This window comes from Argopecten irradians, chromosome 16 (genome assembly GCF_041381155.1).
Source record: "Argopecten irradians isolate NY chromosome 16, Ai_NY, whole genome shotgun sequence".
Lineage (NCBI taxonomy): Eukaryota > Metazoa > Mollusca > Bivalvia > Pectinida > Pectinidae > Argopecten > Argopecten irradians.
Window position 1 is genome coordinate 22,643,638 of NC_091149.1, and position 16,544 is coordinate 22,660,181.

Here is a 16,544-nt window from a genome sequence, read left to right on the forward strand (position 1 = left end):
GCTATGCTATTGATATCTCTCCATATATATATAGTATATCTCATCTAAGGATCGGTGACCCTTGGGTATATCGGAATATATGTTGTTTTTTTCTGTTGAACACTTGGACGCATCTCATTTACGTATTGACTTACATATGTAGTATCATTTTGCAGAAATGGAGTTCTCGCTCCTCTACATACCTTGGATTTTATTCCTCGTTCCTTTCATCTCCTTGTCCAGCTCCACGTGTGCGGACTTAAGTGAATGTTTCAGTAAGGTAAGACCAGGAAAGTTAGACGATCATGTCATTAAAACATTCACTAATAAGGGATACCACTATTGTTTTAACGAGTGTTTTCGTCATCTGGACATTTGTGGATCGTTCAACTACAACAAATTTACAGGACTTTGTGAATTAAACAACAAAACTCAGGGAAACCTCTCGCTTACAGAAGATGATGGCTTTGTATACAGCTTGGTCCCTTCAAACCAGGTACGCCAAACACACTCTGACAATCGCTATTCATGATTTTAATATATTTTCGAGATCAGTCTTTAAACGTACTTATAATTCAACCACATAATATTTTCGCGGAATAAAATGTTCGCGATCATATCAATGTCCTGAGAAATCGCGAAAATATCATCCCGGCGAAAATGTCAACCCCACGAAAATATAATCCCCCGAAAATTTCATCCCCGCAAAAATAACATCCCGCGAAAATATCACCCCCGCGACAATTTCCGGCTATGTGGTACTTAATTAATGTGATTTTTTTTTTAAATGACTTTTCTATCGGACAGTCGGCTGATCCCTGTTTCCCGGATCCATGTAATACCTCCGAGATGTGTGTCGTTCTAACGTCTGGATTTACAACATGTGTTATTGGTAAGCTTAGATACTTTGGTTAGGAAGTTAAATTAGTAAAATATGCAACATCGCTCACGAATGGTATTATTTTCTTTTTCAAAAACAGGAGCAGGCGAATAAGTATTTTTATTCAGATACAAAAGTTACTTACTTACACCATTATAACACCATTACCACCATTGGAAGAATTCAGCTTCTTATTTCAATTAAAGAAAAAAAAATATTAAAAATAGGTAATTGTGTCTCGAAAAAACTCCATGGCACTATGCCCTTTGTGGAATGAAGTACTGATTGCTAATCCATAAAAAACAAATCAAGTTATTTTACATTATTTTTAGTGTTAATTTGACATTCACTTACATGAGTAAACACCAATCATTGTTCACATGATGAATATCGTTTATGCTCACTCGATTTTTTAACGTTCCATTAACAGCCAAGGTCAGCGTGAGCATTTCACGACAGTTAACATCAAGAAGAGAACGCGAAACGTTCTAACCACCAAGTATATTCATGTGTCGTGGCATTAACAACTATATGTAAAAGTATTGCAAACTAACTTTCTGTCGCGGTTATTAAATTTTGCGATTTTCATTTCAGAACAAGTTTTGAACCTTTGCTGATTTAAAAATTGTCTGTCAGTACACCAAAGTGATGAATTACAGTAATAGTCTCACGTGTATTTTGAAGTCCAGCTTTAGCTAGCATTCCGCGTCACAGTTATTGATTCTCTACAAATACTAACCCATAATAATGTATTCATTTGTTCGAAAACTCTGCTCCATTTCAAACAATTCAAAAATGGTCTAATAATCAAATAAAATTGTCACATTTATTTTCATTTATTGGACTTTCATGGCATATTTGGTGTATTTTTACAGAATGTGGCCAGCCGTCAATCACCGACAAGATAGCTCAGATTGAGGAGTATTATAAAGTAGGCAATAAGTGGACTGCGGCACGTGCCTGTGGAACCAATCCTGGACTATACCCGCGTGCTTACAAGGTACTGTAAACGTATCCATCTTAGCACAGTTACATTTTAGCGCAGATGAAAAGAAAAACAGAAATATATAAATTAGCGCCATTCGGTGGTTCAATATCGGTGTAACGTTGAAAATGGACCCCCGTTGAAAACTGACCTCGGGTCATTTTTCAACGTTGAAAAATGACCCCGAAAACCGTTAAAAACTGAACTTTAACGCACTTTTTACACCGACCCGTTGAAAATAGAACCCGTTGAAAAGTGACCCCATTTTAACAACTCGTTTTTACACACAACACAACCACACCACAACACACAACCACGCAACAACAATACAACAACATCCAACAACAACACACAACACAACATCACACAACACAATATCACACAACACAACATCACAAAACACAACATAACACAACAGCACATCACACAACATAACACATCACACAAACACGCAACAACAACACAACACAACACCACCCAACAACAACACACAACATAACAACAACACAACACGCCTCACAACACACATCAAAACATCACACTTTAACACATAACACAACACACAACACAACCACAACACACAACCACGCAACAACAATACAACAACATCCAACAACAACATCCAACAACAACACACAACATAACAACAACACAACACGCCTCACAACACACATCAAAACATCACACTTTAACACATAACACAACACACAACACAACATCACACAACACAACCACGCAACAACAATACAACAACATCCAACAACAATACAACACCACCCAAAAACAACACAACACAATAATACAACAACACAACACACGACAACATTACACAACACAACATCACACAACATAACACAACACAAAATCACACAACACAAAATCACACAACAAAATATCACACAACAACACATCACACAACACAACAACACACAACCACACAACAACACCACAACACAACACAAACACAGCCACACAGCATACAACACACAACACAACTACATTACACAGCCACACATAACAACACAACACAACAACACACAACATAACAACACAACATCACACAACATCACACAACAACACACAACATAACAACACAACATACAATATTCTTGTTTTGCAGGGAATAAATATATATTAACAATTACTGAATACCTGACAAACATTAGATCGTCGAAAATATAATCATAAATCAAAGTACTGAAAGTACTAAATGGCTCGGTCTCGATGATTGGAGGAATATATTTCTAAAGTCAACACTTTTTTTTTGACAATAAGAAATAAATTTTGCTAGTGTTCCCTCCAGTTTGGACTTTTGAGGATTTCTTGGACACCAAGGTGTTAAATAAGAAACACATACTAAACTCTTGGGAGCCCATTCTAATATTTCCTATGATGTTATATGCCAAATGATTTTATAGCATCTTTAACCTTTTCCTTGTTAATTTGATGTCAATTAAAATATCCATTCTGAATTGCTATTCTCATCAAATTCCTGGCACCAAAGTATCAGTTAACAAGTATTGTTTTGCAGCAGAGACAGACAAGAGGCATATTTTTCTATACCAAAATGTCTTAAATGTAGAATATGTCAGTCCTCTAGAAGACTTATCAATACAGTCATACCATTTCTGAATAAATTGGTCAATTGGTCTACTTTTAACAAGTTTTTGTAATTATTCTTTTGTAAAACAGCAAGTTGATTGATATAATATCCAAACATGATTTAAACTAGCTCTGGATAAAATATCTTACACATCTTACAGACATTTAAAAAACATCTGGTCCATTTTCATGTAAAGTATACATTAATTCATAAATATTACTTGATAATTTATTTGATATTATGTAGTTATGCCAAAAAGTAATCATTCTACATTTTATTTCAATATCAATTGGGTATCTTGTTAGCTCGCCATAGACCATGAATTGTTTTATACACTTTCCTAACTTGAGGAAATTACAAATGAATTTTTCTACAATATTTGTATTTTCAAATCCCAGTACTTCTGATGAGTATAATAAAACTGGCATTACAAGAGACTAAAATATTTTCAGTTAAAAATAAACAGGAAGGGATACATTCCTTCCTTAGTTTCTTAAATATAGCAAACACGGATTTAATTTTTTGTTCTGCAGTTTTTTCCTTTTCTTTAAAAACGCTACCATTAATGTTAAAAATATACCTAGATATGTATACGGGTACCCTTCTTATAAAAATAATTATATATCCCATAACGTAAACTGGTGTTGTTGGACCAATTTACGTTTTGAGAATATCACAACTTTTATCTTTCTGATATTGGGTTATAATTTCTATGTAATGCAATGTTGTTCAAATCCGTGTAACATTTGTTGTAGAACAGTGTCATTGGCATATAAAATGATAAAAAGTCTGGGATACATTTCAATATTATCTATAAATAATTTGTCAATAGTTGTCAGACAATTAACATTCTTTTTTCACCAGATAAGATTCCAAGTCATCATGGTAGATTGAAAATAGGAAAGGAGATATAAATAAGGTACCATACCGTGCATGTATATGTTCAAGGTAAATAAACAATATGTAAGCTGATCTTGCAGAATTGCAGAAAAGGTAAAATCACCACTTTCAGAGTGATCAGAGAAGATTGATCGTCAAGGAGGGAAAACAGATTGTTCGTCAAGGAGGGAAAACCACCTGTGTTATGCGAATTAACATTTAATTTATTTTGAATAAATTGTGCCGAAGATGACGATTAGTGTATTATTAACGATAATCTAAATATGTTTTCTAAAAATATTAACAAATAATGTCATATAGTGTTATAAATTGAATGTTTTATTTATTCTTTTTATTTCAAGCATGTACATGTCATAGAAAATAAACAAATACCAAGTATATGCTTAAATCATATTAAAGTAAAATTCACAAATCACAACACTTATGTGTATTGTATATATGGAATGAAGATGTCATGATGATGGTAATTATTTGGATCAAAAATGTTTAAACAACATTAAATGTATTATACAAATGTATACATGGAATTTGAACATGATGTTAGTAATTATTTTCAGATCAAAAACTATTACAGTATTAATTAAGTATTAAGCTACCACAGTTGAACATTATTTCTTTCATTTTGTTCACACAATTTTTCTCCTGGACTGGTTCCAATTGAAATGACACTTGCATGTAGACATTCTGTAAAACATAAGGAAACAATAATTGTATTAACAGAGTAATTACTGAAAAGGCTAATATCATATAATTAAACATTTTTTTATATAAATATCAATACCAGTTTAGAGTAAATATTATTGAAATTTATTTCCCGTTGTTCTTTAGTCCTCCTGTTCTTTAGAGTTTTGTCCTTCATAAATTGATTGTATTATAGCAGTTGTCATATAATGTATCTGATAATGTGCACAAAGAAGTATAAGTATACGCATGTGTGCATGGGCACGTTGATAAGTTATTAAAAACTGGCGGATGCTGAATATGAAAGGCGTAAAGTCTATTTTGCCGAGTAAAAAAATCAATAAACATATATTGTTCATACCCAAAGATGTAATCGCACTAAAAACAGTGATCATGTAGGCTTTTGTGTGAGTGCATTTGTAAGACTGTGTCATGTGGTAGAGATTAGTTTCGCTCGAGTGATCACACAATGCAAGAGAGAGTCGGGAGTATGTTTATGTAAGTTTTAATTGCTAATCTCTGATGATTGTTGATAAAATATAACTCCGGATAATTGCTAAACATTTAACAGTTTTCTCCACGTTTGTTGTAGATTGAAACAGCTTTTTAATGACGTTCTACGGTAGAATTATGAAAAAGAAATCGGCATTTTCATCGATCTACAAATGTAGTAGCCCAAAAAAAAACTAACTTCGAGTTATACGAACATTTTATGTATGATTTGTGTCATTCGGTTCAAATATTTACTTCGTTAATTACGTAGTTTACTGAATATGCTACATTGTATATATATTATCAGAACGTCAAGCTCCTGTAGGCCTACATTTGATGAAAGAGGCTAAAATGTATTTAAAGTATGGTTTAGTGACAACCTCTAAATGTGCTTAATATGTATATATAATCTGATAATGTATACATGTGCTTATAAAATTATCGATAATTATGGATGGGGTAAATATTCATACCTTATTAACTGCCGTAAGTTGGAAGATTACGCCACATTTAGAAAATGTGCATCGTCTGTCACGCGCTATTTGAGCAGTAGACAAAGTTTATCCTAAATTTTGTTAGAGTTGTCTTTCTTCCATTGTGGATTTACACGTACATGTGGCATAACGCAGCCGTGATAAACTAATCTCCATTTCGTCCTGAAATTTATTTGCTCCCGCACTAATATGATTCAAAGAACAAAAATCATTATTGTAACAATTTTGATGTTTGAGGTGAAATATTGCTTTCATTTTTTCGTTGCGGGATAATTGTCAATAGTAGGGACTAAACGCGTGGGGCGAAACGAAGCATTTTCGGGACGAAACGTCTTCATGCGTTGTAAACAACATTTTCGGGACGAAAAGTCTAGATACATTGTAAACAATTCAAGTGAAAATCTTCCAACCTAAGATCATTTGGATAATGTATATGGTAAGGATATGAAAGCAGTAATCTACTAATCTTATTTCAACATTACAGATACGCTTATTTCAGTAACTTTCATATTCAAAATTTGCTATTTAAAATTCCCGGTAAAATCAAAGTTGTTGAATACACTGCCGTTAGGAGCGCTAGTATCTGCGAGCAAGTTTTAAGCCAATCATATTGAGGAAATTGACTGAAAGAGAATTTTGCAACCACGATCACAATGGCGAGGTGATTACCTCGCCAAAAATCATTAAGAAACAAATTAATAATATCCCATTATTATAGTTTTGTAACACTATCCACTGGTACTAGGAAGTGAACACCACATAGTACAAACTTTGCATGCAGTTGAAAACAACAATTCCTTTTTATTTACTACGTTACCTCGGTGTTATATAGCATTTTCTCAGTTGAGAACAATTAAATTAACATTATCTACACGGACGGACAAAATGACTATATAAAAATGAAAGTTTTGTAGTGCCGTATTCTCCATAATAAACATACAAGCACTTAAAATATTTAAATGAGGTATTTGTTACGATGATAACAATACCAAGTTTCAATTCAAACTGCGGTGATTACGTAATATATATTAGGAATGGCGATAACAGTATTCGAGAATCATGTTTGTGCAACAGTTATATGTATATGTGAATGCACTAGGGTCATTTTTTAAAAGACCACCCGTTGATAGTTTGCCAAGGTCATTTTTCAACAGTCATTTTTAACCAGACCTGCCGTTGAGAATTGACCCTAGACACTGTCAATTTTCAACGGCATGTTCAATTTTCAACGGCATTCGGGGTCCATTTTCAACGTTGAAAACTGACCCGAGGTCAATTTTCAACGGAGGTCCATTTTCAACGTTACACCGGCAATATCGATTGTACAAAATTTAGTGTTGTACATAAATTAACGCTTCAAAGACAGTGGAAAACGACAGCGGGAAAAGAAAGCAGAAAAAGCGCTAAAATAAAACTACCGCTAAAATAAGCACATTTATGCAATGGAAGGTAATAAAGCGTTCGAGCATCTTTAACGATTTCCTGTTATTGAAATAATATTTCTTACAAAAGGATTTTGTCGTTCCTATTCGATAATCTGTACTCACATCTATAGCAAATGATTGAAACTTGTATTAAATATCTACCATCAATTATCAGAATATTCTTTTTTCTAATTTGCAACCTTAAATGACTATGTATGGTCTGTGCCCTTTTTGCAAACACCGAAAATTTTAATCTATTTTTAATTCTTAATTTATGCATATTTCTAATTGCTACCATGGTAATTAAAGCTACAGAAATAGAAAATTCTATTTACAAACTATTACGAGTTCAACAAGTTAATTTCTCGGCTTAAAAAAATCATGGATTTACGGCCCAACAAGGGCACAAATCATACATAGCCCTTACATGATTGTGTACCTATCTTATTAAATCGCACTATATCTACTATCCTGATATAATAAAAAGGTTTCGCGATTTCAGACATTAAATGTACCTTTGAGGAATACCCTTGTCCGTACATGAAAACTGCTATTGGAGCCATGGCATTTACTAGGGAGAAAGGCGAAACCCTGTCACTGGAGACTGGGTGTAGCGCGGACCATACCATTGGTGGTAAGTATTTACCTAACCGTTTTAGGTCCACAGCATGGCGATATCTTTCAGTTTTCTAGTTTTAAACATCCATAGCATGGCGATATATTTTAGTCTTCTGGTCCTAAACATCCACAGTATGGCAATATGTTTCAGTCTTCTGTCCTAACAATCCACAGTATGGCGATATGTTTCAGTTTTCTAGTTCTAAACATCCACAGTATGGCGATATGTTTCAGTTTTCTAGTTCTAAACATCCACAGCATGACGACATTTTTCAGTCTTCTGGTCCTAAACATTCACAGCATGGCGATATATTTCAGTCCTCTGGACCTAAACATCCACAGCATGGCGATATGTTTTAGTCTTCTGGTCCTAAACATCCACATTATTGCGATATGTTTTAGTCTTCTGGTCCTAAACATCCACATTTTGGCGATATGTTTCAGTCTTCTGGTCCTAACAAACCTCAGTATGGCTATACTTCTCAGTCTTCTGGTCCTAAACATCCATAGCATTGCGATATGTCTCAGTCTTTTGGTCCTACTCATCCACAGTATGGCGCAATATCTCAATCTTCTGGTCCTAAATATTCACAGTTTGGCGATATATCGCAGTCTTCTGGTCCAAAACATCCACATTATGGCAATATTTTTCAATCTTCTGGTCCTAAACATCCGCATTATGGCGATATGTCTCAGTCTTTTGGTCCTAACCATCGAAAGTATGGCGATATGTCTGAGTCTTCAGGTCCTAAACATCCACATTATGGCGATATGTTTTAGTCTTCTGGTCCTAAACATCCACAGTATGGCGCAATATCTCAGTCTTCTGGTCCAAAACATCCACATTATGGCGATATTTTTCAGTCTTCCGGTCCTAAACATCCACATTATGGCGATATTTTTCAGTCTTCCGGTCCTAAACATCCACATTATTGCGATTTGTCTCAGTCTTCAGGTCCTTAACATCCACAGTATGGCGATATGTTTTAGTTTTCTGGACCTAAACATCCAAAGTTTGGCAATATGTTTCAGTCTTCTGGTCCTAACAATCCACAGTATGGCGATATGTTTCAGTCCTCTTGACCTAAACATCCACATTATGGCGATATGTTTCAGTCTTCTGGTCTTAACAATCCACAGTATGGCGATATGTTTCAGTCCTCTGGACCTAAACATCCACAGCATGGCGATATGTTTTAGTCTTCTGGTCCTAAACATCCACATTAAGGCGATATTTTTCAGTCTTCTGGTCCTAACCATCCACATTATGGCGACAGGTCTCAGTCTTATGGTCCTAAACATCCACAGTTTGGCGCAATGTCTCAGTCTTCTGGTCCTAACCATTCACGGTTTGGCGATATTTTTCAGTTTTCCAGTCCTTAATATCCACAGTATGGCGATATGTTTTAGTCTTCTGGTCCTAAACAGCCACATTATGGCGATATTTTTCAGTCTTCTGGTCCTAACCATCCACATTATGGCAACAGGTCTCAGTCCTATGGTCCTAAACATCCACATCTTGTCTGTAAACTTAGTACAAATACTAAAGTAATTATAGGGTAGTAGAGTTTTGTAGGGATTAGGTAACAGCCCTTTCTTAGGTACTCGGACATATGTAAAGCTAAGTTGATAAAAAGTGTGTATGCATCAGGCCCCCCCTGTCACATGCATATGTCCGTGTCCGATCACGAGGATTTTTTACCATGTATACGTCTTTGTTTAGACAACTAGACAACTATTAATAGAATACGAAATATTTGCTTATAACTGCGGATTTTAATCATTGCTAGACAACGATGGTTACTACATGTACCTAGAGGCTACAGGTGTCGCTCAAGGGGCGAGACACGTACTAGAGACGGCCACACCTTTCCCAGCTGAGGTACCCGTATGTGTGGAGCTATGGTACAACATGGAAGGCACAGAAATGGGAAGTCTGTATGTGGATATAAAGGTAAACTGTTACCAGGGTAACACTAAAAGTCAGTACGTGGATATAGAGGTAAACTGTTACCAGGGTAACACTAAAAGTCTGTATGTGGATATAAAGGTAAACTGTTACCAGGGTAAAACTAAAAGTCTGTAAATAGATATAAAGATAAACTGTTACCAGGGTAACACTAAAAGTCTATATATAGATATAAAGGTAAACTGTTACCAGGGTAACACTAAAAGTCTGTATGTGGATATAAAGGTAAACTGTTACCAGGGTAACACTAAAAGTCTGTATGTGGATATAAAGGTAAACTGTTACCAGGGTAACACTAAAAGTCTGTATGTGGATATAAAGGTAAACTGTTACCAGGGTAACACTAAAAGTCTGTACGTGGATATAAAGGTAAACTGTTACCAGGGTAACACTAAAAGTCTGTACGTGGATATAGAGGTAAACTGTTACCAGGGTAACACTAAAAGTCTGTATGTGGATATAAAGGTAAACTGTTACCAGGGTAAAACTAAAAGTCTGTAAATAGATATAAAGATAAATTGTTACCAGGGTAACACTAAAAGTCTATATATAGATATAAAGTAAACTGTTACCAGGGTAACACTAAAAGTCTGTATGTGGATATAAAGGTAAACTGTTACCAGGGTAACACTAAAAGTCTGTATGTGGATATAAAGGTAAACTGTTACCAGGGTAACACTAAAAGTCTGTATGTGGATATAAAGGTAAACTGTTACCAGGGTAACACTAAAAGTCTGTATGTGGATATAAAGGTAAACTGTTACCAGGGTAACACTAAAAGTCTGTACGTGGATATAAAGGTAAACTGTTACCAGGGTAACACTAAAAGTCTGTATGTGGATATAAAGGTAAACTGTTACCAGGGTAACACTAAAAGTCTGTACGTGGATATAAAGGTAAACTGTTACCAGGGTAACACTAAAAGTCTGTATGTGGATATAAAGGTAAACTGTTACCAGGGTAACACTAAAAGTCTGTACGTGGATATAAAGGTAAACTACAGGGTAACACTAAAAGTCTTTAAATAGATATAAAGATAAACTGTTACCAGGGTAACACTAAAAGTCTGTATATAGATATAAAGTTAAACTATTACCAGGGTAACACTAAAAGTCTGTAAATAGATATAAAGATAAACTGTTACCTGGGTAACACTAAAGGTCTGTATATAGATATAAAGGTAAACTATTACCAGGGTAACACTAAAAGTCTTTAAATAGACATAAAGATAAACTGTTACCAGGGTAACACTAAAGGTCTGTATATAGATATAAAGGTTAACTGTTACCAGGGTAACACTAAAGGTCTGTATATAGATATAAAGATAAACTGTTACCAGGGTAACACTAAAAGTCTGTACGTGGATATAGAGGTAAACTGTTACCAGGGTAACACTAAAAGTCTTTAAATAGATATAAAGTTAAACTATTACCAGGGTAACACTAAAGGTCTGTATATAGATATAAAGATAAACTATCACCAGGGTAACACTAAAAGTCTGTACGTGGATATAGAGGTAAACTGTTACCAGGGTAACACTAAAAGTCTTTAAATAGATATAAAGATAAACTATTACCAGGGTAACACTAAAGGTCTGTATATAGATATAAAGGTAAACTATTACCAGGGTAACACTAAAAGTCTGTAAATAGATATAAAGATAAACTGTTACCTGGGTAACACTAAAGGTCTGTATATAGATATAAAGGTAAACTATTACCAGGGTAACACTAAAAGTCTTTAAATAGACATAAAGATAAACTGTTACCAGGGTAACACTAAAGGTCTGTATATAGATATAAAGGTTAACTGTTACCAGGGTAACACTAAAAGTCTTTAAATAGATATAAAGATAAACTGTTACCAGGGTAACACTAAAGGTCTGTATATAGATATAAAGATAAACTGTTTATAAGAACTGTCCAGGGTAACACTAAAAGTCTGTACGTGGATATAGAGGTAAACTGTTACCAGGGTAACACTAAAAGTCTTTAAATAGATATAAAGTTAAACTATTACCAGGGTAACACTAAAGGTCTGTATATAGATATAAAGTTAAACTATTACCAGGGTAACACTAAAGGTCTGTATATAGATATAAAGATAAACTATTACCAGGGTAACACTAAAAGTCTTTAAATAGATATAAAGTTAAACTATTACCAGGGTAACACTAAAGGTCTGTATATAGATATAAAGTTAAACTATTACCAGGGTAACACTAAAGGTCTGTATATAGATATAAAGATAAACTATTACCAGGGTAACACTAAAAGTCTGTACGTGGATATAGAGGTAAACTGTTACCAGGGTAACACTAAAAGTCTTTAAATAGATATAAAGATAAACTATTACCAGGGTAACACTAAAGGTCTGTATATAGATATAAAGGTAAACTGTTACCTGGGTAACACTAAAAGTCTGTATATAGATATAAAGTTAAACTATTACCAGGGTAACACTAAAGGTCTGTATATAGATGTAAAGGTTAACTGTTACCAGGGTAACACTAAAGGTCTGTATATAGATGTAAAGGTTAACTGTTACCAGGGTAACACTAAAGGTCTGTATATAGATGTAAAGGTTAACTGTTACCAGGGTAACACTAAAGGTCTGTATATAGATGTAAAGGTTAACTGTTACCAGGGTAACACTAAAGGTCTGTATGTGGATATAAAGGTTTACTGTTATCAGGGTAACACTTACATTGGTAATTATTTGACTGGGTGTCTGTATGTTGATATAAAGGTAAAATGTTAAATGAAAGTGGTAGTTTTGATCTTTTAAACAATATTTTAAAAATAAAGAGTTACAAGAGACGACAAATACAATAAAATTTCGGCGTGTTCAGTCTTGGTTTCGTCGACCTGAGTTTAGATCCCTATCTGATTATTGGTTACTATATGAATGTGGACCCATCAAGGTACCCATAGACCTTTCTAGGACGTTTAAGGGACCAAGATAAAAACAAGAGATGCCAGAGGGATCTTGGTGCCAACTAAAGAATGATCTATGTCTGACATTGGAAAGAAGGGTCTTTTCTATGCTTTTCAGACTTGTTAAAACATATCTACATATAAAATTTGAGACAGGTCGCTTTAGCACTTTCTGAGAAAAAGCAGTAACAAACTTCAATTATCAATCCGAAAATGCAACATGCTCAACTAGGGCCCAAGGGAAACATGCATAAAAAGTTTGAAACAGATCCTTTCAGTACTTACGACGAAACAGTGATAACAAAATTCAACTATCAAAATCTAAGACGGAGGCCTATTGACAGTCTTGTTCACCAATTGGTCCCAAAATGCAATATGCACAACTAGGGTCCAAGGGGAACCTACATATCAAGATTGAAAAAGATTCCTTTAGCACTTTCTGAAAAAGAGGTTAATGGACGGACGGACGGACGGAGGACTTACCACGGACAAAAGGCGATTTGTATAGCCCATCAACCGGTAAAATCATATTCTATATTTACTCGTATACATAATAACCATATGATTTTATTTTTTTTCCATCTGGACCCCTAAAATGTCTAAAATGGCCTATGTGGAATCTGGTGGGCCCACATTGATAGCAACTGTAACTTAGTCTCATATCACTATGGTTTCGATAAAAATTTGTCTTGTTTACTTTTTTCAGAATTCTACTGACGTCACTTCTACCTTGGTAGCATCAGGGCAGCAAGGCTTTGACTGGCATAATTTTACCATAGCCGTGCCACCCCAGCAGTCCGAGGTCTGGGTCACCATCAACGGGTACCGGGGCGTAGGGCCGAGATCAGACATCTGTATCGACGATATCATTATCTATATATGCTGATCCCAGATTGTCATCTGACGACGTATCGTCAACCGATGATAAGAGGACGATAACGATGTAACATCAGCTTTCAAGAAAACAGCCAAGATTTTTTGGAACTTTTGTGGGGCTTGAAATCCGTACAATCATAAAAAATATTACACCACTCATGCAAACTGGACAGATGCGAATTCCATGAAGCGCGTTAGTTCATAGTCTACGTGACTGCCAACTGCGCTTGGTTAGGTTACATTATTGGACTGCAGTGAAAATGTAAATATATGAAGATAGATGCGTGTCCTTGACCTCCGGTGACTAATTGCTACCACTCTTTATGTCCACCCCTGTACTATGTCACAGCGTCCTTGACCTCCAGGGTTTACTTACTATCACTATCGATATATTCTTCTCTGGGCTATGTCACAGCGTCCTTGACCCTCCAGGGTGTACTTACTATCACTGTCGTTATGTTCACCTCTAGGCTATGTCACAGCGTCCTTGACCTCCAGGGTGTACTTACTATCACTGTCGTTATGTTCACCTCTGGGCTATGTCACAGCTTCCTTGACCTCCAGGGTGTACTAACTATCACTGTCGTTATGTTCACCTCTGGGCTATGTCACAGCTTCCTTGACCTCCAGGGTGTACTTACTATCACTGTCGTTATGTTCACCTCTGGGCTATGTCACAGCTTCCTTGACCTCCAGGGTGTACTAACTATCACTGTCGTTATGTTCACTCTTATGTTCACCTCTGGGCTATGTCACAGCTTCCTTGACCTCCAGGGTGTACTTACTATCACTGTCGTTATGTTCACCTCTGGGCTATGTCACAGCTTCCTTGACCTCCAGGGTGTACTAACTATCACTGTCGTTATGTTCACCTCTGGGCTATGTCACAGCGTCCTTGACCTCCAGGGTGTACTTACTATCACTATCGTTAATTTATGTTTTTACTCATTGGACTACCAGAACTGTGACAAAAAAAGGAAATTCACAAATAAAGCCTAAATATACAAATTCACTCGTTTTGTCTCCGAAGATGTTATACGTGTGTTCGGAGTTTCTTTCTTGATAAAACACTACAATATCTAAAATGTTAGAACGGATTTGTGTACCCAGCCTACTATACTTTTGGTCGGAGGACCACATCATTATCTGTCCTGAATTATTTTGAGTTACAATATTGCATCAATACAAATGTGTGTAACGTATTGGGGGCTCATATCTCATAAAATCGACATCTGCTTAATGTATAGCTATATGTAACTTTTACCAGTCAGACTTAATTTTTCAAGATTAATAGACAACAATGAACTATTATTCCAACAGGCTTTTAATACTGTAAATGATCTTTGTAGTTATTTTCAAAAATGTACATAGAATTAAAGAAATTTTATGAAATTTAGCTGTTGGTTTATTCTTTGAGGTATTTTTTTCAATAATAATCACTTATTTAGCTAAAACGCTATCAATCTGAAAGGGTAATGAGTTTACCATTGGTGGTGGTATATTTACATTACCACACATCACTATCAACCTGAAAGGATAATGAGTTTACCATTGGTGGTGATATATTGACATTACCACATATCACTATCAACCTGAAAGGATAATGAGTTCATCATTGGTGGTGATATATTGACATTACCACACATTGCTATCTACCTGAAAGGTTAATGAGTTCATCATTGGTGGTGATATATTGACATTATCACACATTCCTATCTACCTGAAAGGATAATGAGTTCATCATTGGTGGTGATATATTGACATTACCACACATTGCTATCTACCTGAAAGGATAATGAGTTCATCATTGGTGGTGATATATTGACATTACCACACATCACTATCAACCTGCGGGGTAAATGAGTTCATCATTGGTGGTGATATATTGACATTACCACACATCACTATCTACCTGAAAGGATAATGAGTTCATCATTGGTGGTGATATATTGACATTACCACACATCACTATCTACCTGAAAGGATAATGAGTTCATCATTGGTGGTGATATATTGACATTACCACACATCACTATCAACCTGCGAGGTAAATGAGTTCATCATTGGTGGTGATATATTGACATTACCACACATCACTATCTACCTGAAAAGATAATGAGTTCATCATTGGTGGTGATATATTGACATTACCACACATTGCTATCTACCTGAAAGGATAATGAGTTCATCATTGGTGGTGATATATTGACATTACCACACATTGCTATCTACCTGAAAGGATAATGAGTTCATCATTGGTGGTGATATATTGACATTACCACACATTGCTATCTACCTGAAAGGATAATGAGTTCATCATTGGTGGTGATATATTGACATTACCACACATCACTATCTACCTGAAAGGATAATGAGTTCATCATTGGTGGTGATATATTGACATTACCACACATTGCTATCTACCTGAAAGGATAATGAGTTCATCATTGGTGGTGATATATTGACATTACCACACATTGCTATCTACCTGAAAGGATAATGAGTTCATCATTGGTGGTGATATATTGACATTACCACACATTGCTATCTACCTGAAAGGTTAATGAGTTCATCATTGGTGGTGATATATTGACATTACCACACATTGCTATCTACCTGAAAGGATAATGAGTTCATCATTGGTGGTGATATATTGACATTACCACACATCACTATCTACCTGAAAGGATAATGAGTTCATCATTGG

At 35.3% G+C, this 16,544-nt stretch overlaps 1 protein-coding gene across 2 annotated transcripts; it reads left to right on the forward strand.

Moving 5' to 3' along the window:
• LOC138310205 (MAM domain-containing protein 2-like) lies at positions 1-14,559 on the forward strand. 2 transcript variants are annotated; one of them, XM_069251323.1, is made up of 6 exons: positions 1-475; positions 787-871; positions 1,735-1,859; positions 7,941-8,072; positions 9,847-10,010; positions 13,668-14,559. In XM_069251323.1, exons 4-6 carry the CDS (start codon positions 7,979-7,981, stop codon positions 13,845-13,847), a joined length of 438 nt encoding a protein of 145 aa, XP_069107424.1. In that variant the 5' UTR covers positions 1-475; positions 787-871; positions 1,735-1,859; positions 7,941-7,978; the 3' UTR covers positions 13,848-14,559. Both variants share the same exon structure in this region; 1 of them encodes a protein (XP_069107424.1).
• The last annotated feature ends 1,985 nt before the right edge of the window (positions 14,560-16,544 follow it).